At 37.9% G+C, this 27,893-nt stretch overlaps 4 protein-coding genes across 4 annotated transcripts in view; 2 read left to right on the top strand and 2 right to left on the bottom strand.

The window, feature by feature from the left end:
- Nucleotides 1–3,135, bottom strand: part of LOC101741779 (serine/threonine-protein kinase BRSK2) — a 46,261-nt gene extending 43,126 nt beyond the window's left edge. Inside the window, exons 1-2 of the mRNA XM_038019299.2 lie at nucleotides 3,004–3,135; nucleotides 760–1,023 (exon numbers count right to left, since the gene is read on the bottom strand). Coding sequence (XP_037875227.1) covers nucleotides 760–859 — 100 coding nt within the window. The 5' untranslated portion in view covers nucleotides 860–1,023; nucleotides 3,004–3,135. The remainder of the gene's footprint in view (nucleotides 1–759; nucleotides 1,024–3,003) is intronic.
- LOC101740979 (uncharacterized) lies at nucleotides 427–10,762 on the top strand. The gene is made up of 3 exons (XM_038019301.2): nucleotides 427–523; nucleotides 9,407–9,632; nucleotides 10,626–10,762. The coding sequence occupies exons 2-3, from the start codon at nucleotides 9,417–9,419 to the stop codon at nucleotides 10,716–10,718; spliced, it is 309 nt and encodes a 102-aa protein (XP_037875229.1). The 5' UTR covers nucleotides 427–523; nucleotides 9,407–9,416; the 3' UTR covers nucleotides 10,719–10,762.
- Nucleotides 10,763–15,319: 4,557 nt separating this feature from the next.
- On the bottom strand, nucleotides 15,320–16,692 carry LOC101740693 (zinc finger protein 765). Its single transcript, XM_004930713.4, has one exon. The coding sequence runs from the start codon at nucleotides 16,360–16,362 to the stop codon at nucleotides 15,388–15,390; it is 975 nt and encodes a 324-aa protein (XP_004930770.1). The 5' UTR covers nucleotides 16,363–16,692; the 3' UTR covers nucleotides 15,320–15,387.
- Nucleotides 16,693–18,551: 1,859 nt separating this feature from the next.
- LOC101740559 (tigger transposable element-derived protein 4) lies at nucleotides 18,552–27,412 on the top strand. Its single transcript, XM_004930712.5, has 5 exons — nucleotides 18,552–18,963; nucleotides 20,366–20,529; nucleotides 21,224–21,353; nucleotides 23,758–23,894; nucleotides 24,267–27,412. Exons 1-5 carry the CDS (start codon nucleotides 18,760–18,762, stop codon nucleotides 25,912–25,914), a joined length of 2,283 nt encoding a protein of 760 aa, XP_004930769.2. The 5' UTR covers nucleotides 18,552–18,759; the 3' UTR covers nucleotides 25,915–27,412.
- The last annotated feature ends 481 nt before the right edge of the window (nucleotides 27,413–27,893 follow it).

The raw sequence follows: 27,893 nt of genomic DNA, 5'->3' as shown, positions 1-27,893 counted from the left end.
CGCTAGCATAGGTATAGGGTATGATATGAATTGAGCAGTTGTTATCTGATTGAAGTATGCTTGAGTTAGGAAATTTAATATAATTAATGACTGACTGACTGATGAAAGAGTAGATAGTGACAGTGTAATATAAAAGCCCTCACATGTTTACGTATTCCAAACTAATTTCGTCAATATAACCTAAAATTATTGCTGTGGTAAAACGTGGAGACATCGTGGAGAGCTTTAAATAACATACTTTTTGTGACTTTGTAGTGCTAACAGCTCTTTCGTTCTTTTTTATTTCTCAATCTTATTCTAATAAATTTCAGCGCCTTTTTTAAAATTTACCAGTTGCTACTGTAGCGCCACCCTAATTTAGCAAATTTTAACGGACACTTTTTCACACACAGAGACGGTTGTCCTTACCTCTACCCTCCGTAGGTAGAATTAAGGCATCATCTCGTAGGGACAAGTTGAAAAAGGATCCACCTGTATACAGCAAGTTGTTGTTGGAAGACTATTTATTTTTATTACTATATAGGTACGTAGGAAGTGTTTTGTCCTTCTTTTAATTTAGTATCCTACTCTAATTGCTTATGCCACTGTTTTTTGTAAACATTCCACTTGTTACTACGGCGCCACCTTAATTGACTCCCTTTCAGCCGACACGTTTTAACACACTGAGATGGTGATTCCTTCTTTTACCCTCCATAGTGAAAATGGCTTATCATAAAATTTGCAGTGATAAGAAGTTAAGGATATAATATATATATTTACCTGTTTGCCCCTTCCCTAAGGTTTTCTCCAGCCGGAAGGGCCCTACGTATTGGTAGGCCTCAGTCGTTGTCGCCGACCCACTATCCATTTTGGAAGCCATCCGTGGGTCACATAACAAAAAACGTATAAAATTTCATAGTCTTAGAACAGCACCATCTATCGGCGCTCATTTGGAACTAGTTTTCAACTGGACGGTCATGGTTTGGTTCATTTTTTTTTTATTTGTGCCTCAATTTAATTTAACTTTTGTAAAATTGCGTATATCTATTAATTAATAGAATTTAATGATGATTTTCTGTTTTTTTCTAGCGACAGCGACGAGTGATAAACTTAAATAATAATTAACAGTCCGTAGTGAGAGTAGAAATTCAGTGTGTTTATGAAACGCGCGGTATCTTTGGTCTCTATTAATTTTGAGGTTAAGCTACGAAATTGTGAACTACGTCCAAATTATTGAGGTTTTTCGTTCATACCTAAGCTTATAGCTTTATGAGGCTATTTCAGCGTAACCCTAACAGTAGATGAGCTCACGGGGCTCAAACCTGACGACGTTGCTAACACTAACCCTAGCAAGAGCCGTGCTTTGCAGAATCTAGTGCCGGATCGGAATTGCGACCCACTGAGAAGATCCGGCGAGAAACTCAGTGGGCTGTGTCTGTGGGTTAATTTACTCGGCGAGCCCTTCGTCGCAAGCGACGGGTTCGTCGAGAACGGTGACCGGTGCTTGGGGTACCTAACAGCACCGTTAGTGGATCGAGAAGATCCGAAATGATGTGTTTTGGGTGACGTCGACTATTTACCATTCGGTCCGCAGTTGGAACTTTCGCCTACGTTTGTCGCTAGGGGCGCTATTCCACTGCAAACAAATTTGAGTTAACTTTTACGCTATCGAGAACGTTAAAAAACTCGCAATAACCAAACAGCGGCTTTTGGACTCCTCGGCTTCGGTTCTTCCGCGAAATGTTTAGTTCGGGCGCGGAATATTACGAATATTTTTTTTTTCCCCGCCTATTCTAGTAGCCTTCTAAATTTACCCAACTAGTAGGTGAGCTCACGGGGCTCAATCCTGACGTTGTTGCTGACACGAACCCTAGCAAGAGCTACTTATCATCTTGCCTTGTAAGAGACTTTTAAACATTTATTGAAACACAAGAAAAAATATCGATTAAAAACAGTAGCTCTTTGAATAAATTTCAATTGTGTGTTGATCTATATTTGGCTGTGTTGTTTGACAAGGTCACCGACCGCTGCGTTAGCGGAATGGTTCTCTGCGACCAATTTTACTTCATTCTATTGAATTTTTTTCGGACAGCTTATGATGTTCGAGCTAGTTAGGCGTTTTCGCCCACCCAGCCGCCTCCATTAGAATTTCGGGGAACGAAATCGAAAAACACTTAAAAAAAATTTAAAAAAAACGCCCACAGATAATTAATAACTATTGTCAATGATGGGAATGTTTCAAAATGAGTTTTTATTTCTTTTTTTTTTTTAATTATAAATAGGCAGAGCACCAAAAGCGCGCATAAATAGGCAGGCGTGGGCTTACAAAACGCTCTACTAACCGTAGGATCGTTTTTTTGGTTTAGGTATGTGCTTCATTTTACAATTTTCGACTGCTGTTGTCAATTTTCATCCTACTGCCTAAGCCTATCACTGTAATACGGCTAGTCCGATTTCTTAGAAAATCTAATTGCGTATCAGGCAGGTAATTTTTACGTAAATGACAAATCATTACTGTCTGATCTGTAATCTTTCATATAATTTAACGTTCAAAACATGCCATATCACTAATAGATATTTTTAAGATTATCTAAATCACTAATTTATGCGCGGGGCCTTAGTCGGTATTTTTAGAATTAAAAAAATAATTATATACCACTTCGGTAAAATTGACTTATGTAAAAAATAATGGATGGTTTATATTTTTTTTTTTGTATCGTTCAAGAAATTATTATTAAATTTTTAGTAGGAGCAACAATTGGCAATTTCAGATCGATAATTTAATTTTTGCACTAATAATAATCGATGGTGTATTTTTTCTAAGGTTTTTTTTTACTAAACAGAGGCACACGTCGCGGCACTATCACTGGACACTATTTAAAAAAAAACACACATTTATTGAATCAGGTACATTAATAATAACAACGCTTCTCTGTACGTCACTAAAAAAATCAATAGCTTAACATCACGCGTCCCTTGCACAGCACTCGCGTATTTATTTTTTTATTTATTTCAAGCACAGACCTCCTTTTCTCGTTCGACATTTTGATTTTCGTTAATTCGTATGGATATTAGAAAAAAAAAACTAAACGCGTTAAATGTTACATAATAGGTATTTGCGAAATTGGAAATGTTTTACGTTCGGGCTTCCCGTGCAATATGCGTTCGGGTACGTTCGGGGATGATCGGCTGTTTTCGGGGGGTGTATGAGTCATTAGCCTTGTAGAGGGTGAGAATGCGTTTCGTTTTACGTTAAACAATATGTTCCTTTTCGAGATTCGTTTTTTTATTTACTTAACCAGTGAACAAAATAATATTAAAATACATTGTAAATATAAATTGTAAGTAATACGTTAACCACGTGGGTGATTCTACACGAAACGTGCTGTGTGTACTCATATCGATTTACCAAATCTTCTAGTCAATTTTACATATCGATGCGATGGGTGAAAGGCTATTAAAATTTGGCTTAGGCGACATTTTTGAAACTTTACAGGAGAGCCATTTAAAGTTTAAAATTGGAAAAAATATCATTACAAAAAACTTCTTCAGCTATTTGAATGGAGTAAACATATTTTTTTATTGCTTATTTGTGTGGTCGAGCTTACGGCCCACCTGATGTTAAGTGGTCACCGGAGCCCATAGACATCTACAACGTAAATGCCGCCACCCACCTTGAGATATGAGCTCTAAGCTCCCAGTATAGTTACAACGGCTGCCCCACCCTTCAAACCGAAACGCATTACTGCTTCACGGCAGAAATAGGCGGGGTGGTGGTACCTGCCTGTGCGGACTCACAAGACGTCCTACCAGTAGTAAAATACATACATACATACAATACATTCACATTTGTATAGACTGCTTCTCTAACACAAATCGAACGTATAAAATAAATACTCTTTGTTGAAAAATAACCTAACAATACATTGGCATAAATTAACACGAAAGGTTAATTATGCAATTTTTGATTGTTCGATTGAATCGATATAGAATGAGATGGGTTCGAAAACATTTTTACGATTACGGAATTGAAGAAGAAGGAAAAACGATTTTTTTGAGGTTATAGTTGTGTTTTTGAAGTGAAACTTCTTTATCAACGTAGGGAGGAAAAACGTGTGTAACATTTTTCGGTTACGCGCCATCTTAATTTCTTCCGTAACGCGCTATGTGTATTTTATTTCTATTTAGTTTGTTATCAACAAATGTCGCTGCACGTAAGTTCAACAATTCCTGAATCGCGGCGACGAGATGTTACATAGTTAATATTTCGTATTTATCTTGCTAAATGATACCTACCTGGCGTCGGTATACCGTGATCATGCAGGCGGTTTCCCCAGGGTGCGGCTGCCCCATTGCACCGCGGAGTGGTTGACCCTTGCGATTATTTTTATACTTTATAAGTTTCACTTCTACCGTGTGTGACTTGCACTTACATTTGTTATTAAGGTACACACTTCATGTGGATTTACTAGCCAAACGTACACTTTGCCTCACTTCATGAGGATTTAAAGATACGGCCCATTTCAGGCCCAAAGCGGACAATAGATTAGAGAAAAAATACTTAGTGCATTAATTTTGTCATAAATAAATATGCATTTACTTTCTTGCAAATAAGCGCCACTACAGTTTACAATAAGTAGTTTAAAAAAAGTAACTCTATTGAAAAAACAACGATTTTTATTTTTGCGGGAAAATTATTGCCAGCTTCAAAACCATTTTACGTATGAAGTGAATATTTTGAGTATATAAATAAATCATTTTAAGTATTATGATTAATCAATCGATTTTAATGGATTTTATGCACTTAAAATAGCATCGAAGACATACCCACTGGACTTTAACTTGTAACTATACTTGAGACCTTAGAACTTATATCTCAAGGTGGGTGGCGCATTTACGTTGTAGATGTATGTGGGCTCGAGTAACCACTTAGCAACACCAGGGTGGCTGTGAGATCGTCCACCCATCTAAGCAATAAAAAAAAAACTTAACTTGTATTGTTATTTAAATATGTACAACTAAAACAAAAACATAAAAAATAAAAAGTAATGTGTACTTGTAAAAAAAAGATTAAGAAATAAATCAATTATCGGTTATTTAAAAAAATGATCGATATATGAATTTCATGTAATTCTTTTTCTTTATACTGACAACACTGATTTTAATCTGACTGACTGACACTTCGCTTGCTGCTTGTGCTTGCGTTCAAAATGGATGTGTTTTGATTTTTCTTCGATTTATTTAGCTTTTATCAATAACGTTTCATTCTACGACTGAAAACCATTGTGTGAATTGTGGTTTTAACCGGACCGAGATTTAAAACCGTGTATATGCTCTCCAGATGGCCAAAACAGCGATGACCAAGCTCAAACGAATATGGCAAAATCGCAAAGTCTCTAACGTCACGAAAATGAGACTCGTCCGAACCTTAGTTTTCTCAATCTTTCTCTACGGGGCAGAGTCCTGGACAATTAAGGCATCCGAGCGCAAGAAAATAAATGCATTTGAAATGTGGTGCTGGAGACGAATGCTCCGAATTCCGTGGACGGCCAAGAGGACAAATAAATCTATCCTGGATCAGCTTCGCATCCGAGTCAGGCTCTCAACAATCTGTTACCAGAGGATCCTCAGCTACTTCGGTCATATTGCCCGCCGACAGTCAGATAACTTGGACAAAGTGATTGTGACGGGCAAAGTAGAAGGAAAGAGACCCCGCGGCCGATTACCTAGCCGTTGGTGTGATCAAGTAACCGCTCTAACTGGGTTGCCAGTCGCAACCGCCATTCGAGCAGCTGAGGACCGGACGAGATGGAAACAGCTCACGAGACAGGCAACGGTCAAGTTTCAGGGACACGACCTTCAGCAATGAAGAAAGCGACGAAGAAGAAGAAAATATGCTCTCCTGTGCTATTTTTAGATGATTTACTAATTGTGTATGAAGATGAAGAAAATATAGATATTTAAAGAATTAAGTGTGTTTTTATACCCTAATAACTACAATTGGATAAAAATACATTAGGAACATCTTAAACATTAAAAAAAGAAAAGTTCTTGAGGTATTTATATAGAAAATTAACCTCAAAACGAGTTTTTTATTTTTATTATATTTTTTATAATAGTGGCGTCAATTTCAATATATTTTTTAGATATCTAATACATTTAAGAATTTGAATCAGTCCATTTTTATAGTAATATTTAATGTCCACCTTGGGCCTAGCACACTATGGAGAGTGGGCAATCCCCTTTGACCCGATGGTTACTAAACGGGAATACACGCTGGGTGAGTCTGAAGATATCCTGAAAATCATCGTAATCGATTCGATTTAGAAGTCGTCGTGGCCTAAAGGATAAGACGTCCGGTGCATTCGTGTTGAGCGATGCACCGGTGTTCGAATCCCGCAGGCGGGTACCAATTTTTCTAATGAAATACATAGGTACTTAACAAATGTTCTCGATTAACTTCCACGGTGAAGGAATAGCATCGTGTAATAATAATCAAACCCGTAAAATTATAATTTGCGTAATCACTGGTGGTAGGACCGCTTGTGAGTTCGCACGGGTAGCTACCACCAGGTAGGTGACCGGCATATTAAGTGTATAATCTATGGTGACTGGTGCTTGAGAGGCCTAAAAGCACCGAGAGTGAAACCGGGGGATCCGACAAGACATATTTTGGACAACGGTGGCTTTGCGTTTGCCCCGTCGCGGTCGGATAAGTAATTAGCGGTGGCCACGATAAGAGGGTTTTCGTGTCGCGCCACTTTGTCGAAGTAAGTACACCGCCCTGCCTATTTCTGCCGTGAAGCAGTAATGCGTTTCAGTTTGAAGGGTGGGGCAGCCGTTGTGACTATACTTGAGACCTCAGAACTTATATCTCAAGGTGGGTGACGGCATTTACGTTGTAGATCAGATGTCTATAGGCTTCACTAACCACTTAACACCAGGTGGGCTGTGAGCTCGTCCATCAAAGGAATAAAAAAAAAGCTGTTTTGAAGAGTATATAGGGAACGTATACACATCGACTGTTTTTATATACAGGTTGACTGGTTGAACATTTTACATACTCAAAGACATATATATGAGACATAATAACTCATGGTGAAATGAAACGTATAAAAATATTAAATTATTAAAACCATTCATTAAATTAATTTGCTAAAACTCGAAATTTGTGGACACCGCAGTTCTGAGGCGCTACCCGGCGGATGAGGGCAGGGTTGCATCCAATCAGTACATCAATGTGTGTAAAGTGTTCAACCAGTCAGCCTGTGTGTCGCATAATGTGCTGATAGCTTCATTATTTCTTGACACAGTGGGCGTACGGTTGGTAATCGTGCAAAGAGATTGCGCAGCACCATTCCCGATCCAGCGGACAGAATGGAAAGCAGTCGACGTCACCCAAAACACGTCATTTCGGATCCTTCCGATCCATTAACGGTGCTTTTAGGTACCTCAAGCACCGGTCATCGTCCTCGTCGAACCCGTCGCTTGCGACGAACGGCTCGACGAGTAAATTAACCCTCTGTTTCTCGCCGGATCTTCTCAGTGGGTCGCGTTTCCGATCCGGTGGTAGATTCTGCGAAGTACTGCTCTTGCTAGGGCTAGTGTTAGCAGCACTTCCGGTTTGAGCCCCGTGAGCTCACCTACACGTTAGGATGAAGCTGAAATAGCCTCTCAAGGCTATCAGATAGGTCAGGAAAAAATTTACTATCTCTAAATTAAATACTTTTTACGTTGTTACGGATTACGTTACAGAATCACGTTACGTTACGTTACGTTAAATCTCAAGTTATTTGTAATTCTAACACACTATGAGATTATGATGTCTCGATAAAACATTTAAAAAAATATTTATATTTTATTAAAACTCGGACGATATAAAAACGAAATGTTCTTAACAACGTTACGCATAATTAATTAGTTCGAATACATTACAAAACCGCTATGTATTCATTTATGTATTACCGGCTGTTTGTTCGTAAGGGAAGGACGTATCAATGTAAGTAGATAGATATAATTATTATTTAGCAATAATGAAGTTACTAATCAGAATCGCTTCAGTAGTTCGAACGTAAAAACGTAAAAGATTTAATTTAATGGTGGTAGGACCTCTTGTGAGTCCGCGCGGATAGGTACCATCACCCTGTATATTTTTGCCGTGAGGCAATAATGCGTTTCGGCTTGAAGGGCGGGGCAGCCGTTGTAACTATACTGCGACCTTAGAACTCATATCTCAAGGTGTGTGGCGGCATTTACATTGTAGATGTCTATGGGCTCCAATAACTACTTAACACCAGGTGGGATGTGAGTCCATACATCTAAGCAATAAAAAAAAAGAATCTCGTATGTATTAATAATAATATTATTTTCTATGTAGACCAACATCTGACAGTATAAAATGTCCGATCAATTGGCTACCGTAGGACAACGTGCTTAGTGCGAGTTTTTTTAACGTTCTCGATCGCGTAAAAGTTAACTCAAATTTGTATGGTGTTTTAACAGCGCCCCCAGCGGCGAACGTAGACAAACGTTCCAGCTTCATACAAATTTGAGTTAACTTTTACACACAGGACGTAACTTAGTGCCCTCGCGCGTGGAAAGTACTTAACGGTTTGGCTGCGTCCCTGGCATTGCCAAAGTCCATGGACGGTAACCAATCACGATAAGATGGGTGGTAAACTCATATGCCTACAAGGGTAATAAAAAATAAAAACCCTGACCCGTATCGACCGGATAAAAAAAGGATGAAGTTAATTAAACGTTTGTTTTGCTATATCATGTTTTTTTTTAATTTTTAAACTACATTTATCGTTATTAGTTTTCTCCAACAATTTTATTTACATGAATTTTGATTGATCGCTTTTTAAGTTATTGCATAGCTTTTATCGCGGGCTTTCAGCACAGCGACCGAATCAAGAAATACCGTAACGAAAATAAAACCTAACACCACTCCACCTTTTTTTTTTTTAACCCTGGGGAATCCATTTACGGATACCCGGTCGAGGGGGACTAAACCCCATCGAGCCCCACCACTCCGACTCCACGAAGCCCACGGTACCGCACAGTGCGCGCCGAAGGCTCGCCGTATCCCCACTCCACCTACCATATAGCTCGCGTTCAACACATTCACACGTTGCGCTTGTGTAGGTAGTGTTTGTGAATAAGCGCGTGGCGTGACGACGCACTGCATGCGCATCATGAAAATTCTGTCCATCTCTCTTTCGCGCGGTCTAGCTTATGAGTGTGAAGGGGACAGTTTTTGTTAATGTTTATAATTATAGCGTGGTCTAATTTTGTATTGTTTTATTATTAAATTATTATTGTCTAATTATAATTGCATAAGTTGATAAAACATGCTATGCAATAGCTTTACCGCGGCAGTCCCCAAGTGTCACACGTGTTTTTTTACCTTTTTTTTTATACACAGAGCAATAAGAATGTCTAAGGTAAAAAAGTACGTGCCGTCAACGCCTGAATTCGAAAAGACCATTGGAAGATACAAAGAGTTCGTTACCAACCTGGACGATCCTAATTCGGAGCCCATACGTGTTTTCGATCCTCTGTCGCAGAGTATGCTGGAAGAGCTCGCCCTCATCAGAGATGTCAGTAAATACTTGCAGAAGAAGAAGATTGAAGACGTGAATAAAGCTGCCGTGAGTTTTAAATGCAACGTAAAAACCTCAATCGTATGATTATCTCGATTATAAAATCTCCCGCTTACATAATCCGTATAATTTACCCTTAGTCGAGTTGAGGAAAGACAAACATAGAGTCTGTAGATTCTTTTTGCGCGCGAAATTATCCATATCAACTTCGATACTTCAAATTAACTTGATAGTTGGCACACGCATCAACTACTGATGACGATACTATACCAGCGATACCAGATACTAGATAGAGATTAGGTAGGTTAAAGAAAGCCATAGAAAAAAAACCTCCACTTCTTCTCTCGATACAATGTTATTAATTCGGTCTGCATATTCAGAATGAAAACAAAATGACGTTATTATAATTTTTAATTCGAGTTGTTGTTTTTTTAAAGTACATATTTCAAAGATACGCCTAGTCTCTGTTGAGTCGAGGTCGAGGAAGTTTTGAGGTGACGCCTTAGAAGATGTCAAGGTCGAATTGGTGCCAGTGTCAATTTTATAAAAATCTTCAATTGTTACTTAATTCATAAGTAGATATTATTATATATGGAATGAGATGGAGTTAATTTATTTGAAAATTATATTTGTTAGGATGAAATTCAATGAAATGAAATGAAACGATATGAAGATTTATCGAAATGATACCCTAGTAAAATGGGGGGATTTACTGAGTCATTAGACGGCTTTTTAGGGCAGTGGCAAGTTACTTTGTTTCATTTTCCTACACCTGTACACTTTCACAGGTTCTAAACGCGTAATAAGCCACTATTATAACACGTTTAACCTGAATTATTAAAATAAGAAAATAAAACAATATAACCAAATCGTTTCGCGCGTTCCCGCCAAAAAGCCGTCACATGCTTGTCGTTATGCTGTATGTGATACAGATAACGTAAAAATAATGTTTAAATTTAAAAGAAAAGTTCATATGTCAATGTCGGAACCGAAATTGGACTATTGTTTTTTTTTTATAAAAAATATTTTTTGTTTTACCAGCAAGCTGCTCAGCTAGAAGCAGAGGGAGCGAAGAAGAACGAAGAAGAAGCAGTGGAGCCCTCTGAAAAAAATGAAGATAAGAAAGACGAATAGTTTTTTTTGTTAAATTCCTAATTAAATAAAAAATATTTGCTGTCGTTTCGTTTATTTAAAATTATCTAAATTATCATCGTATTGGTTGTAAATAATTATTTCGATCCAGATAATTAATTGTAATTACGTTACATGAATACGCGGAATATTACAAAACTCAAAAATTTATGTAATTTAAAAACTGAAATATAGAAAGCGCTTTAATAGTCACGTTAGTTCGATTTAGGAACTGGCCTACATCACTCAGCCGCAAAGCTGTAAACCACTACCCCACCGAGAGATAAATACGGTAAGCCAAAGAAAACTAGAAATAGTCAGCTGTCGTGTAGGCAACGACCTTGTGTACTGGACCGCTACCCACCTTCGCTTTAGATTAGAGCTTCCAGAAACTGATTATTTACTTAGAAGTTACATGCCTTTGCTTAGCCAATAAAGTTATAATCGTGTTGCGAAGCTTACTGATTGAATATACATATTTCTGGTGGTAGTGTCTTGACGATTCCACTGGCGTCCATGGTGTGAGCTGCAAGTTTGCTTGTAGTGTCGACCGTGGTAACTCCCCTACCTCTCCCGGATTCTGTCTCGGGTGAAAATTGGGCTAGAGTGCAGGGGAGTCGTTTGGTGGTTGAGCTTCAAGCACCTTCGGCAAATTGTCTCACATATCCCATGATTAAGAACGTATGAGCAATACCGTCTTTACCATAAGGGCACACGGGGGCCGTGCCCAGGGCCCACATTCTCAGGGGGCCCCGAAAGACCAACAATTTCTCTCACATGTTTATTCTCAAAACATTTTTGTCGGGCACATTACACTTTTTTCAGAAATCAGTAATCAGGAGGTATTTACAAGGCATATACTACCTATACTTATAATAGAAGATTTTGCTCAACAGAAATCCCGAAAGAAACCGTTATCGAAATCGTAACCAAAAAACCAGCAGCATTCTAATATCATTAATGACAAATTATATTATACTGTATTTGATTACCTATAATAAATGGTAATACTCAGTAAAAAAATGTTATTATAATTCGCTTTTTTTACTTTCCAAAAGGGCCCCAAATTCTTGTGTGCCCAAGGGCCCCATCCTAGTTTAAGACGCCCTGCGTATGAGTACCACCTTGCGGCCTATTTATGCGCGCGAAGCATTCATGCCTTATTACAGTGTTATTGAGACTTCTAACCCATAGACACAGCCCACTGAGTTTCTCACCGGATCTTCTCAGTGGGTCGCGTTTCCAATCCGGTGGTAGATTCTGCGAAGCACTACTCTTCCTAGGGCCAGTGTTAGCAACACTCAGGTTTGAACCCCGTGAGCTCACCTACACGTTAGGGCGAAGCTGAAATAGCCTATCAAGGCTATCAGCGTAGAAAAAAAAGACTTTAATGTTAAGTCTTCGGTAAACAAACGGAAGAGTCCGAGGCAGCCTTTAGATTTTGACCATATCTTTGGCGTGTTAGAGGCGACTCAGGTCACCTAATGTGTTTTTAAATTTACTAGAGGTCCCGCAGTAGTCGAAATTCGACTATAATTAATTGGAATTATAAGTTTGTGCACTATTATGATTGTATTTTATACTTCTATAATCACAAATTTCGCCAAGACTACACTATAAAAAATATTAACAAAGACAAACAATATTTAATCTCAATTTGACAACAGATGTCAAGAACAAAAGTTTGACAATAAATTGTATGCATGCGTGTGTGCGTCAAATACATGGTATGTAGTGTGTGTAATGTTTTCTTTATTGATTTAATGTATCTTTTATGCATTATTAAAAAAATATGTTAGCATTGTGCACTTCTTCTCTATATTCTCTATAAGTGTGGAAAATTTCATATTTCTCCGTCCGCACAATTTTCGTAAAAAGGGGTACAAAGTTTTTGCTTCACGTATTAATATATAGATTTGTAGCTTTGCTGGGTCGACGAGCTCACGGCCCACCTGGTGTTAAATGGTTACCGGAGCCCATAGACATCTACAACGTAAAACCCACCTTGAGACATGAGTTGTAAATTCTCAGTTTTAACAGTACAACGGCTGCCCCGCCCTTCAAATAGAAACGCATTACTACTTCACGGTAGAAATAGGCAGGATGGTGGCACCTACCTGTGCGGACTCACAAGATGTTCTACCACCAGTAATTACGCAAACTATAATTTTGCGGGTTTCATTTTTATTACACGATGTTAGTCCTTCACCGCGGAAGTCAAACGTGAACATTTTTTAAGTACGTATTTCATTGGAAAAATTGGTTCTCGCCGGCGGGATTCGACCACCGGTGCATCGTTACATACGAATGCATCGGACGTCTTATCCTTTAGGCCACGACGACCTCAAAATTGATGACATGTGGATGGGTTGCGACATTCACGTTATTTCTATGCGGCGGTTATATTTCCACTGATTTGTTTAGTGATTTACTACTTGACCCAAGGCAGGCGGTCGCAATAAGTCAAATCTATAAATATAAAAATGAATTGCTGTTCGTTAATCTCGCTAAAACTCGAGAACGGCTGGACCGATTTGGCTAATTTTGGTCTTGAATTATTTGTGGAAGTCCAGAGAAGGTTTAAAAGGTAGATACCTAAATATGAAAATGCTCGGACTTAAATAAAAGTCACAATTTTGTTTTTCCTTTGATGTGTCCCCCGTCGGACGGGTTTGTTTTGTTTTAAGTTTATTTTATACAAAAGTTTAGGTCTTTTATTTATCGATTGAGGCACTACGAAGTCTGCCGGGTCAGCTAGTCAAAAATAAAATTAGGACATTGTTAGCCAATAACACAATATATGGTATAACGATCTGGATTCCAGTGTCTACTAGTTTTCTAACATCTAGACAAGGTGGGTAGGTTTTTTTTATTGCTTAGATGGGTGGACCGAACTCACAGCCCACCTGGTGTTAAGTGGTTACAGGAGCCCATATACCTACATCTATAACGTAAATGCGCCACCCATCTTGAGATATAAGTTCTAAGATCTCAGTATAGTTACAACGGTTGCCCTACCCTTCAGACCGAAACACATTACTGCTTCACGGCCGAAATAGGCAGGGCGGTGGTACTTACTTCGACAAAGTGGCGCGACACGAAAACCCTCTTATCGTGGCCACCGCTAATTACTTATCCGACCGCGACGGGGCAAACGCAAAGCCACCGTTGTCCAAAATATGTCTTGTCGGATTCCCCGGATTCACTCTCGGTGCTTTTAGGCCTCTCAAGCACCAGTCACCATAGATACACTTAATATGCCGGTCACAGTCCTCGTCGAAATCTTCGTCGTACCTATTCGACGAGTGAACTAACCCATCGACACAGCCCACTGAGATTCTGAGTTTTAAAATCTGTTCCACTTGCTACAATGGTTCCGCCTTCATTGGCTCCCTTTCAGCGAACACTTTTTATACTGAGATGGATGAATGACCCCAGACTTCTACCCTCCATAGTTTTCTATTTGTGTTTAGCTGCATACAACTACACCTTTTTTTCTACTTTTTCTCACACAAGATAGTAGGTATTTCTTACCGGTAGAAGCTATTGGCGCGTTATTCAAATTTTGACAACCTAACTTTAAGAATGGACCTGTTAATATTTTTTTACAAGTCTTACTTCACGATTTTTTGTACATTGATATTGTGGTTTTCTTAAGGTCTCTGTCACTATAGTCTGTTAAATGTTTGATACTATGGTCTCTTTTTTTCTTTCAGATAAACTGATATTTTAGCTTCAAGTCGAGAAACGTAGAAGCTGATTGAAAATTTGCGGGTTAAAGACTGTAAAGCCACGAAAGCAAGATTATGTCATACGAGAATTTGTAGCGGTAACTATAATAGAACCGTGTGCTTAGTGCGAGTTTTTTAACGTTCTCGATAGCGTAAAAGTTAACCCAATTTTGTATGCAGTTGGAACAGCGCCCCTAGCGGCAAAGGAAGGCAAACGATCCCATTTCATACAAATATGTGCTAACTTTTACGCTATCGAGAACGTTAAAAAACTCGCACTAAGCACACTGAAGACTTCCGGCAAAAACCTAATTCAGGCCAGATATCTTCAATCAGATCAAGGGCGTATGGGGAAAGACCCCTCTGCCGAAAAGAAATACAGAATATTCGCGAAATTTGAACTTACATACCTACATAATGTAGGTTCATATTTTTTGCGATTTATTACGTCTAATAATTTATACCTACTTAAAATGATTTATACTATAAATATATCTTTTAATAGATAATAATTAAGGATATATTACGAGGCTTTCCCAACTCTAACTTGAATCATTATAAGGCCTCATCTTGAAGTACGTACAGCCTTTTGTAACATTTTCTTATACAAATTTCATATTTATTTTTTTATTATTTTTATATTACTAAAACTTAAATGAAAAATTAAATGGAAGGATTTGATTCGAACCTTAAACCCCAGCAGAGGGTAATAGGAAAGAAAGAAGAAACTTCTGCGAACAGATTATCTTTGATTCCAATATACAAACACTTGTTGCAAAGGGAACTGGAAATAATCCTATCTTTTTGTCAGTTAAGATTATAAGATATTCAGAGTTCAAATCGATAAGACGTTTCAATCATTGTAAAAAAAAATTGTATCATACAAAAAGTATATTATAGTAATACATAATGTTAATAAGCCATTACAACTATCTTATAAACTATGAGTTATCCGTCATTATATCTTCATCTTCGTCTTCAGGATCTGCCAATTCCGGATGGCAAACTCTGATATGTAAATTAAGATTTATTTTTACGATAAAACTCTTTCCGCACGTTGTGCATTTGTAAGGTCGTTTTACATCATCGTCTAGTGAGGATGAATGAGCCCTCGCTATATGTGTGCGCAGTAATGTGGAGTGCATAGTTCGATCACACTGTGTGCATTTAACTTGACAGTCGATCGGCTGTCCCTCATGCGTCTGACGATGTCGTTCCATTGTTATCTTCGATACAAATAATTTATGACAATAATCACATTTAAAATTTTTCACTTTTGTATGTTTCTTCATGTGTATCTTAAGACAATTCTTTGTAGGTAGCATGTCTTCGCATTTTGAACACTTAAATTTTTTAACGTCATTATGTAGCTGCATGTGGAGCTTTAGGTAAGCTTGGCCCGTGAAGCTTTTGTTGCACAGCTCACAGTTTATAGTACTTGTCGCCGAATGGGTTTGCATGTGGCTCTTCAAGAACTGTGCGGCCACAAAGCTTCTGTCGCAGACTTCGCAAATGTATTTCTTTGAAGCTGCACCTTCGTGCTTGCTTTTGTGTATGTCTAAATGATATTGAGAGTTTACTTTCACATCGCACTGGTCACATTTGAATTTCCTACGTTTTTTCGGCGCGTCCTTTGTCGAAGTCTGCTCCGGCGGGGGTATTGGCAAGTCCTTTTCGTTCCCGTGAAACTTCTTGTGTAATATCAAGTAATCCATTGCCTGGAAGGTCAGATCGCATACATCGCATCGGTATCTAGACTCATTCTGCTGTCTTTTCATATCATAAGAGTTTTCGCCGTTATATTCAGCCATTTTTTCTCGTTTTACAGTCGAACGGTCACTGTTGTCGTTGCCGGCAGGCTCCATCATGCTCTTCATCCAGTGATCTTGGATTCCGACGCCCGATTTTGCCTCCATTTGTCCACGGCGGGCGTAATGACGCTAGCTCAGTTGGTCATTATTGATATTGATCCGTATATTGCAACGCAATGCAGCCAAATTCGTATAAACATTGCCGACAACGAGCGGTTATGCTAATCGCGCATTGTTTACGCGTTTTAGGTTGATCGCGAGTAAAATTTCGTCTTGCTAATACAAAAGGGAGCCTTGTTACGGCACCATAAATTCCAAAAGAGAAGCGATGCGCGTTGGTTTTTTTTTCGTTTGGTTCATTGACAGTGTTGAGTGTACTTTTTGTGACATGAACATTATTGCCAGATTAACAAAATCAATGTCATTGTGAATTAAACTACCATAGACCTATATAGTAGGGACACGACATATTATTCTATACGTACAATTGCTTATATAAATAGCACCCATTTTGAAGGCACATACATAAACATATATCTATCTCGTTCTAACTCAGCACTTTAACTCGCAGGAAAACAATATAACAGTATTTCAGTGCGTACATAAAATGAAACATGAATATACGTAAATATCTCCGTCTCCGTCTAATGAGGCCGAAAATCCGCCATGTTTAGCGCGCCAAATGTCATTGTCACGTCAGTTCGGCCGTCTGTTTTGGGTTGTACATTATTTATTGACTATGATATCGATTTAATATGATTGATTATATAAAATTTCATAATTTATCATGCTTAAAACATACAAAAATAATAATTAAAACGTATTTTATAGGATCTCAAGAAAGTCGATGTCCTAAAACTATTATCTATATGTATTTAAATTCATTATGCAGCCCTCATCCGAAAAATCCATTTTTCGGTCGGAATCTATTGATCATGACACTAATCATAAATACCACTTTAAAATATGTCATCAAAACATATTTAGACATTCTGTTTAGATATTTCGGGAAAAAGGCTACCGACAAAATCTCTTCGGAACTATTTAAATAAAATAGTTTTATTCCGCAGTGAGTAAAACACTATTGTAAATTTGTTAAATATTTAATAATTAAGTGATTTTAGAGAGGAAGTCACAAGGAATGACGTTTGTAATTTATGAATAAATGTTCTGTAGGTGTTTTTTTTTTCACGCGGTCCCTTGATAAGTTTAAAATTTGAATCACTCTCAAGCGAAAGTGATTCAAATGGTGCGGCGCACCTTCCTTGGGGTGCGCTGCGGTAGTATGTTACGGACTTTAGAGTCAGCAAAACAATTAAAATAGATTGTAATAGTCTAAGAAAAACACGTACTCAAAATACGATAACATTTAGCATGCTAGAAATAGGCTGATGGCTTTGAACTACGCCATATCTTTATGTTTTGCGACAAACGACAACTTTATAAAATCAGTGTAGCAACTTTTAAAAATCATCATATCGTTTACTTGGCAAATTCGAAGGACGAACTTGTCTTAGATTTCACCCATCTAAATCATATCATATTTGCACATAACAATATACCTACTTACTTCCCATTAAAGTATAAATTCTACAAATAAATAATACTCAACAATATTTAAAATAAAATGAGCCAAGAACGTTTATCGATAAAACCTGATAACATTGAAATCATTTGTACAGCACTAAAGCCGCCATGTTTTGTGGCCAGATGACGTCACAGTGGCACGAAATTTTGGTTGACGTTTCATTTCCATAGGTTTCCTACTTCATTGTAAACTACACAAAAAAATCATTTTCAGCTATTTTATTTCCATTTTAGTTTCAGACTTAAAATACACGAGATTCGCTATGCTTGCAAATTGAAGCTTTTCATTTCTAGAAAAAGAAACGAACTTTTGGCACTTTGTTTCAGTAGGTATTCACACGAAACGGGTGTTTTTCTTGTTTATTTGTATAGAACTAATTAAACACACCTCAGTATAAACTGTTACCCTGAAAAACCTTCAAACTAGTATTTTCTTGTATTATTTTATTCTGAAATATTATGAGTGTCTGCAACAAATAATAACTTAGGTGCAGATTTTAGAGATCGATATTTTATGAGATTACAAATTCTTGACTTTAATTTCTTAACAGAATGTTGGGTATTTCATATTAGACTAACATACTAACATAAGCCTTATCTACTTAACGTTAAAAAATACCTACTCATCAACACTGTTTTGTATGATTTTTGACAATTACTAGTTTATGAAATTTACACTTACATCACAGACCATACACAACCATACATCATTTAAATAATTACGAGAATTTACATTTTACGTTAATGGTCCTGTCAACATTCTATAAACTGCCAAAAATCGAGCTAAAATGGCGTTAGCGGTTTATTGTGTATATTTTTCTTGATAAAAATTAAAATGTAAATTAATAATGTAACCAGTTAAATATTTATTAAACGTTAAATTTGTTGATATTTTATGTTATGATAGTGTAGTAAATGAGTATGGCATCTAATAATACGGATGAAACTCGAAATTCCGACGGCTCCTCGGATGATGAGTGTTTATCTGAAGTAAAGAGAAAAGTTGATCTCGCCAGATCTAAGAGTGGTGACGATAGCGATTATGAGCCTATAATATCTGAGATAATGGTCTCAACAGAAGTAGACGAGTATGACGAAGAGCCACTCGATTTTAGCATTGTAAGTAAACAAAACAAATAGTAACATTCATTAGAAAAGGTCGCAAACCATTCACAAGACAAAAACATCGTATCAAATGTTCTAATACATAATTTAAAATAGTTTACGGTTTTTTGTTTTCATTATATTATTTCCAACGGCTTGAACATACAAGTTTTCGGGACTACGCACGACTGATGTGCTATTCGCCGGCATACGAATATTGGACTATCTATTTAGTATTACTATAATTTTTTTTCGTAAAATTATACTTTTTACGTTTTATGCCACAAGAATTAATAGTATCTTGAAGTCTGGCAGTTTGGATCTGGTTACATTTTTATGATAACAGGAACCCAGGTGTTACTTTTAAAAATAGTTTTGATACTTTATACTAACCTCTATATAAACTTACTATATAACATGAGTAACAAGTTTTTATACATCTGAATTATCAACAAGTCTAGCATCCCCAGCTCACAGAGTTTCTCGCCGGTTCTTTGCAGTGGGTAATGTTTCCGATCTGGTGGTAGATTCTGCAAAGCAAGTGTTCGCACGATCGTCAGGTTTTAATCCCATAAGCTCACCTACTTGTTAAGGTTATGTTGAAATGGTCTCACGAGACCACCAGCTTAGGTAGGAAAAAAAACCTCTAGCTAGTTGACTTATTATTAACTTTCATACAAAGTATCCCTAGCTGATGACATGGAAAGGTATTTCTATGTATATCATGATCACTTTGTTATCCATACAGGTCCTATCAGATAATGATATCATTAAGCAGGTGAAACTGATAGTTTGCTTCAGGCTTATAGCAAGAGAAGAACGGAGCAGTACCTGTTATTTGTTAGATACATGACCTTGACTTTAGTCTACAACTACTAATTTACACTCTTATCAGTAATCAATAATGTGCACGTATCAGTATGAGAACAGTACTGTTATTTTGTAATAAAGTTTAGTCATTGTGGCCTAAAAGAAAAGGTGTCCGGTGCATTCGTGTTGAACAATGCACTGGTGTTCGAATCCCAGGCGTGTACCAATTTTTCTAATGAAATACGTACTCAACAAATGTTCACGATTCACTTCCACGGTGAAGGAATAACTATGTAATAAAAATGAAACCCGCAAAATTATAATTTACTGATTACTCTTGTGAGTCCGCATAGGTAGGTACCACCGCCCTGTCTATTTCTGCCATGAAGCAGTAATGCGTTTCAGTTTAAAGGGTGGGGCAGCCATTATAACTATACTTGAGACCTTAGAACATATATCTCAAGGTGGGTGGCGCATTTACGTTGTGGATGTCTATGGGCTCCAGTAACCACTTAACACCAGGTGGGCTGTGAGCTCGTCCACCCATATAAGCAATAAAAAAAAGTTTTTTATATATACATTTTTGCAATATGTCGACTACTTTCAGAAGAAGGAAGACAAACCGGCAACATCAAAACGGAGGAGAAATGACAAATGTAGAAAGAGCAAAGAGAAAAAACCTAAAGTGTATGGATGTAATCTGTGCAGTGCCCAATATAAAAATGCACAGGAATTGAGAGCACATTCATTAGAGCATCAAGTCAAAACAAGGTACAGCTCAGTCACTTACTTACATACTGTATTTTTTAAGCATGCGAGTACCGTATTTCAAGAAACATGCAGGTAAAAAAATTAAACATGAAATATCACAAAAGCAGATCTAAGTGGTACCCTGATTAGGACTATAGATTTTGATACCAATGAGACAGTTTAGATAATTTTAAGGTACCAAGTTTATTTTTAGATACTAGATTAAGATTTATAGCGGTACTTCCCAAGCAGATTGCCATTGACACTTATGAAGTTCATGAGTGTGAGTGACAGTCATTTGGTGGGTCTGATTGGTAGCGTTTGTGGTGCTAAGGGTTATGTGGGTTTCACTTGTATGTAAATTGTGGCTTTGAATCTCATTAGTGAGCTAGGATTTATTATTAAATGATTCTCGCAAGAGGCATAAATTAATGATATACGTGATTTGAAACTTTTCAAATTGTGATGAATTTGAATTGTAGGCAGCGGTTTGGCTCTGCCCCTGGCATTGCCGACGTCAATAAGCTATGGTAACAACTCACCATCACGTAGGACATATGCTTGTATGTCTACAAAGGCAATAAAACCTTTTATAGATAAGAATAAAAAAAAGCATATAATGTTTAGTTAAAGAACTTTTAATAAAAAATAGATCTGACTTCATGCTTATGGGCTTCGGTTCAACATAATTACATAATCTTCACACATTTTCCAGGCACAAATGTGACGAGTGCGGGAGATATTTCAAAAAAGCCTTCAGTTTACGTCTGCATCAAAAAATACATACAACAATGGAATTTGACTGTCGATTGTGCGATATGAAGTTCACGTCGAAAGGGCATTTGGTTAGTTTTCGTTTATTATACACGTCTTTACTTGTTTCACGTTCTTTGCTGATGCTGCTGTAAAAGCTTTTTTTTAACATATATGAGTGGACGGTCTCATAGCAAACCCGGTGTTAAGTAGTTACAGGAGCCCATAGACATCTACGTAATCTACGTGTCGTGGCGTGCAACCTCTTTGACAGGACATAAAACCTACAATGACTAGACATAGACAGACTAAGACAGACATTTGAAAATAATTCGAAAATAAATGGAACGAGAGCGTACGTGACCAGCAACGACGCGGTACATTTTTTGACTTCTGAAAAGACAGACATACAAAAAGACGAAACAGAACGAATAATAATTGACTGTTCTTATATAAACTACTCAAAACAAAATAGGGCCCACCATGTTTTTAAGTGAATTTTACAGATTCTTCTTTTTTTTCAGTTTTTATGATTAGGAATGAATAAATTAAGGTTTTTGAAAGTGTGTAAACGTTAACAAGAGTAAGTTTTGCCAATTTTATGGAATTTAGTCAAAATTTACAGTTTTTAGGAAAGTTGACAGAAATTATTGATTTATGTAAAGTTTGATTTTGATTTTTATTATTGACTAAATCAATGAGTTTGATGGTGCTTAATAGCGAGTAGGTCCTCCTCTGTTCCGTATGCACTCTCTGACCCTATCTGGGACACTTTCAATCAAGTGGGTGATGTTTTCCTCGGGTATTCGCCCCCAACACAATTTTAGGGCGTTTATGAGCTCTTGTTGATTAGTCACATTACTGAAGTTCGATTTGAGGCTTCTTTTCAGTTGGTTCCATAAATGTTCAATGGGGATAAGATCGGGACTCATGGCCGGCCACGGTAAAACCGTAATATTGGCCTCAGAGAAAGCTCTCTGGGTTGTTCGCGCTGTATGTGGGAGAGCATTGTCTTGCATAAAGACGAAGTTTTCACCCACTCTTTGTGAAAATGGGATGACATGGGGCCGAATTATTCGATCGACATACCGGGAGGCAGTTATGGGGCCTTCTTCCAGAATTACCACCTCAGTTTTACCGAGCAAGCTTATTCCAGCCCACACCATAACATTTGGATCTCCTAAACGACCCCTTTCATGTATGCAAGGTTCTGAAAAACGTTCTCCTTCTCTTCTCCACACGCGCACTCGACGTTCGTCGCTGAAAAACATCACTTTACTTTCGTCCGTAAAGAGTACATTTCTCCAGTTGTCCGTTGTCCACTCCGCGTGCTCGCGAGCAAACCTCAAACGTGCTGCACGATGCGCTCTTGTCAATTTTAGACGAATAACATGAGATCTGGAGCGTCGTCCGTCTTCATGGAGCTGATTTCGAATGGTTTGATCACCAATTCGTGTGCTAGTCGATTGCCGCAGTCGATTTTGTAAGACGCGGGAGAAAATCGTACGCTCTCGACGTGCAGTCAATCTGATATACCGGTCTTCCTGGACGGTTGCAGCTCGCGCTCTTCCTGATCCAGATCTCCTCGTAACACTACCTGGCTCTAGAAAGCGTTCCCACGCGTTTCGAATAGCCCGTCGCGACACACCAAGACGTCTTGCCACTGATTTCTGAGATTCTCCCTCCTGAAGCATGAACACCTCTCTTGTTGCTGTTTCCACATCCATATGGCGCCAAGAACCAGGCATAATGATCGCGAGTAACACCGAAATCAAGTCAAAATGAAAAAAAGTAGAGGTGCGACTGTAACATTCACTACGTGACTGAGGTACAAATGACTAAGAATTTGAGTAATAAACGTTTTTTGGAGTACTTAATTTTTTTTGTTTACGCACCATTGAATTCCTGACTTGAAACATTGATAACGTTAGATAAACATGTCAACAATACTTCGAAATGTTTAACTTCACTATTTACTACGAAACAATTTTTTTTCGACGAAATTCGAGATTAACTTAGAGTGGGCCCTATTTTGTTTTGAGTAGTTTAAGATGTTCAAGTGACCTTTGACCGTTCAAGTAGTGATTCGACCGTTCACTACGTAAGACAACGTAAATGCGCTACCCACCTTGAGATACGAGTTCTAAGGGCTCAGTGTAATTACAATGGCTGCCCCACCCTTCAAACAGAAACGCATTACTGCTTCACGGCAGAAATAGGCAGGATGGTGGTACCTACCTGTGCAGACTCACTAGAGGTCCTACCACCAGTAATTACGGAAATTATAATTTTGCGGGTTTGATTTTTATTATACGATGTTATTCCTTTGCCGTGGAAGTCAATCGTGAACATTTGTTAAGTAACGCACTGAACGTCTTATCCTTTAGTCCACGACGACTTCATACATGAATACGCAATAATATGTTTTTGATCAGAATCATAGTTCCATTATTATATATTTTCATATTGCTGTTCTATTATGATAAATAATTACAGTTTAGACATTTGAGGTCACATGAGAAGACCGAACACTGTGATGTATGTCCGGCTAAATATCATTCGAGGATACAGCTGAATCGACACAGGAGACTGCATACACTCCATGGAATGTGTACACAAACTGCTGATGAAACGTTAGTATAATCATTAATTTTTGGAATAAGTGGATGGACAAGCTCACGGCCCACCTGGTGTTAAGTCGTTGCCAGAGCCCATAAATGCCATGAGATATGAGCTATAAAGATTAGTTTTTTGAGTACAAAGACTACACTACACTTCAAACCGAAAGTTACTGCTTCAAAGCAGAAATAGGCAGGGTGATGGTGCCTATTCGTGCTGACACACAAAACATCCTATAACAATAAATAATATCATTAAAAGAAGTAGGTCTTTTGAGATACAAGCTACATTTAGGGAAGTAGACAATTCAATCATTGTATTTAGTTTAAAATATAAGTAGCTAAAATAATTATAATAATATATAATAAGACCTTTATATTTTACAGTGCTCGAGACACTACAAATAAATCCGATCAGTTAATTCCTTCGGCCCCGGACATTGAATATCAAAACACGAGCTGCCCTACCGAATACTCTGAGGACTCGACAGATCTCAACAGTGAGGCCAAAAACTTGAACTGCACCCGGAAGGAGGACCTCCCGGAAAACATACAATGCGCTATCGTTAGCAAGCTGTACAAAGGACGGACTGTCACCGATATATGTCAGATATACAATCTGACCCCGGATGTAGTGAACAAGGTTTGGGAGGAAAGGGACACGTTTAGCGCCCTTAAGAAAGCGGGAAGGAGAAGCAAGATGTATATGAATAGCATACTAGATGCAAGAATACTGGATTGGTACAGGGATCAGAAATCGAATAAGGTGCAAGTGTCTGGTAAAATGTTGCAAGATATAGCTGAGTTGTTCGCCAAAGAAAATGGTTTTATCGCGTTCGACGGCAGCAGGAAGTGGCTGGACGGCTTCAAGAAGAAATACAGCATATCGTTGAGGGGAGTACCCGTCAAGAGAGAATTTAGCATAGGACCAGAATCGAAATGGAAGAAGACTTTCTTCAAGGAGCAGTGGTGCGACGCTAGGCTTGGTGTTAAAGACGAGGACATTTACACGGCTGATGAGGTCGGAATTTATTATAATCCTTCGAAGGGCCGGGTTAAGAAACCTGCAGGCAAGAAATTCATTCAAGGCTACGTCGAGGACAGATTGGCGATATTCATGTGTGTGAACGCGACGGGCACTGACAGAAAGAAGCTCCTGGTGTGTGGTTCTGATGATCCTCTGCTGCATTCGTATAGGGATGCCGATACTTTGCCCGTCACGTACATAAGGCACGCCAATGCGCATTTCACAACGCAAATGTTCGAAGGCTTCGTTAAATACTGGAATAAAGAGCTTCAAATGAACAACAGGAGAGCCATTCTGGTCCTAGACAGAGCCACTGTGCACACCAAACTTCAGCTCTCCAATCTGAAACTCGTCTTCGTACCGTGGAAGGCTTATAACGGCTTAATACCGGTGAGGAATGGAATTTTTAATCGTTTCAAAGATGAATTCAGGCGGCTGTTCATAACTGAGAAGGCCATGAATGTTGTCCGTGGAGTAGACAGGAGGACCACCAGCCTGGAAGCTCTGTACATGATAATGAAAGCATGGGAACGGACTCCTAATTGTGCTATATCGAGAAGCTTTGTCAATCTAGGCTTTGACGTTCAAGAACGAAACGTTGAGGAGAATTTGACGCCTAAAGTATGTGAAAACGATGAGGAAATTATGTGTAAACTGTTGAGGGATTACGATGTGGACACATATTACACTGAGCTGCCTAGTTTGGACAACTTTTTGAACGTGGACGAGGAGCTACTGACCGGCCAGGGAACGAATTGTTCGGTTTTCGGTGGGAACCATAAAATCCAGGACCCAGCAGCAGTCGAAAGAGAACGAGAAGAGATACTGGCTATCGGTACAAAGAAACCGGAGTGCAGTGAAATAGAAGAGAGGGTTACAAAGATTAGGGCCCTCCAAGATTTAGATATAGTTAGAAAGTATTTACAAACCAGCAATACGAGTTATGATGTGTACAAAAAATTTATGGATATAGAGAAATATGTGTTGAGAGAACCTATGAAGTTATAAGGCCGTTGAATCTCCGTTGTGTTTATGCCTAAAGTGTATTAATAGGTTTTAAAGTTTAAATCTCATTATAAGTATGTTATTTTGATTTAGTTATTCGAGTTGTGATTTGTTATGCGACCAGTTATTAGTACTATGGGTAACTTTCTTATAACACGGGTACTTCTACAACATGATGTGATTTTTGTTTAAACACTATTTAAAAAATTACTTTTGAACACACAATATGTGAGCATAACCGAAATTATACTACATATTTTTTTATGTATAACTAGCAACCCGCCCTCGCTTCGCTTCAAAAACATTTAATTATATCATTGATAGCTGAGTCCAGCGATGTTACCCGCGGTTATTATCGTACCGCGGGTGACACCGCGGGCGCGGGCGAAGCTAGCCTAAGTTACTCCTTATATCATCAGCTACCCATCAGTGAAAGTCCCGTCAAAATCGGTCCAGCCGTTCCAGAGATTAGCCGGAACAAACAGACAGACACACAAAAATTGTAAAAAAATATATTTAGGTGTATGTACTGTATATAATATACCATATGCATTTAGTAAAAAGCGGTTATTTCAATATTACAAATAGACACTCCAACTTTATTTATATGTATAGATAGGTAAAAAAAATACATAGAGGCATAGTTGAGATGTTTCGTTCAGAAAATTACTATCCTTTTTGTACTGACTTCTAGTCATACAAAATGGTTTTGCACAACACTGGACTTTGTAGGAACATATTATCTACCGTGTTATAGGAGAGTTAGATGTATTAATGTGTTTTTGTAATTTTTGTAATTACAGTCGAGTCGCCGAAGAGAAGAAAGTAACTGGAAAAAGCAAACTCGACATGTAAACTATGAATGAAATTGAGTTTTTATTTATTTGTTAAGGTCATAAGGTGTTCATTGTGCAATAAGTTTAATAGTTGAAGTGCTGATTGAGTTGTGGAGGATGTAGCGTATTTGTGATTACGATAAAGGGCGCATGTATTCAGTTGTGCTCACGAGTGCTCACTGCTGCTCACGGTGTGCGGGCCGTTTGTGATATATTTTTAACGGCATACATAGGTGATGCTCATTTTCTAGCCAGCGTAATGGACTTGTTAGTTGGTATTAATCCATTTTAACTTTTTTAAAGGCATACTGTATTGATCCCTTAATACGGTATAACAGATATTCATGCGATAAAACACATAGGAGTCTTTTTTTATATACATATTTAATGATGTTAAAATTCTAGTCTAGAAACTGATATGTCGCAGAAAAGACAAAAATATAAAGAAAGAAAAATTTACCCCGGTAAATCCGAGTTAGTTGCTTATGATTTTAGGAAAAATGTACTGTATCTCGTTGAGTTTAGGTTTATAATTAGCGTTACTTAACGAAATCGTTGGTTTATTTTATTATTGTTGAAGAATAATAAAAATGTTACGAATGTACCTAGATGTATTTTTTATTAAATATAAATGTATGTTTTATTAAAGAAAAAATATACCCGTTCACGTGTTGTTTTTATTTGTTGGAAATCTTTTTCGTTTTTTGTTGAAACAGTTAATTAGTTTGTTTAATGTTTATCGATATGATTTTGATGTCTTTTGGGTGTAAAGCAGTTTTTTGGTTTTTTTTTTGCTTAGATGTGTGGACGTGCTCACAGCCCACCTGGCGCTAAGTGGGTTACTGGAGCCCATAGACATCTACAACGTAAATACGCCACCCACCTTGAGATATCAGTTCTAAGGTCTCAGTATAGTTACAACGGCTGCCCCACCCTTCGAACCGATACGCATTACTGCTTCACGGCAGAAATAGGCGGGGTGGTGGTACCCACCCGTGCGGACTCTGTTATATAAATAAGAAAACAACATTTAAATTCCTCAATCTGTTAAAATTAATATTAAAAATTAAGCCGTAAACAGTATTAATAAATCATACAAAACTAAATCTCTTTTTTACTGAACGACTTCACTCCGAAGAAAAATCC

The sequence above is a fragment of the Bombyx mori genome, chromosome 23 (genome assembly GCF_030269925.1).
Source record: "Bombyx mori chromosome 23, ASM3026992v2".
NCBI lineage: Eukaryota > Metazoa > Arthropoda > Insecta > Lepidoptera > Bombycidae > Bombyx > Bombyx mori.
Note: the sequence above shows the minus strand (reverse complement) of the source record. Positions and strands in the feature narration are given on the sequence as shown.

Coding starts and splice junctions, on each gene's coding strand:
- LOC101740979 (XM_038019301.2), top strand. CDS start 9,417: ATGTCTAAGGTAAAAAAGTACGTGCCGTCAACGCCTGAATTCGAAAAG. Junction 9,633..10,625: donor AAGACGTGAATAAAGCTGCC/GTGAGTTTTAAA, acceptor TTGTTTTACCAG/CAAGCTGCTCAGCTAGAAGC.
- LOC101740693 (XM_004930713.4), bottom strand. CDS start 16,362: ATGGAGGCAAAATCGGGCGTCGGAATCCAAGATCACTGGATGAAGAGC.
- LOC101740559 (XM_004930712.5), top strand. CDS start 18,760: ATGAGTATGGCATCTAATAATACGGATGAAACTCGAAATTCCGACGGC. Junction 21,354..23,757: donor TCACGTCGAAAGGGCATTTG/GTTAGTTTTCGT, acceptor AAATAATTACAG/TTTAGACATTTGAGGTCACA. Junction 23,895..24,266: donor ACACAAACTGCTGATGAAAC/GTTAGTATAATC, acceptor TATATTTTACAG/TGCTCGAGACACTACAAATA.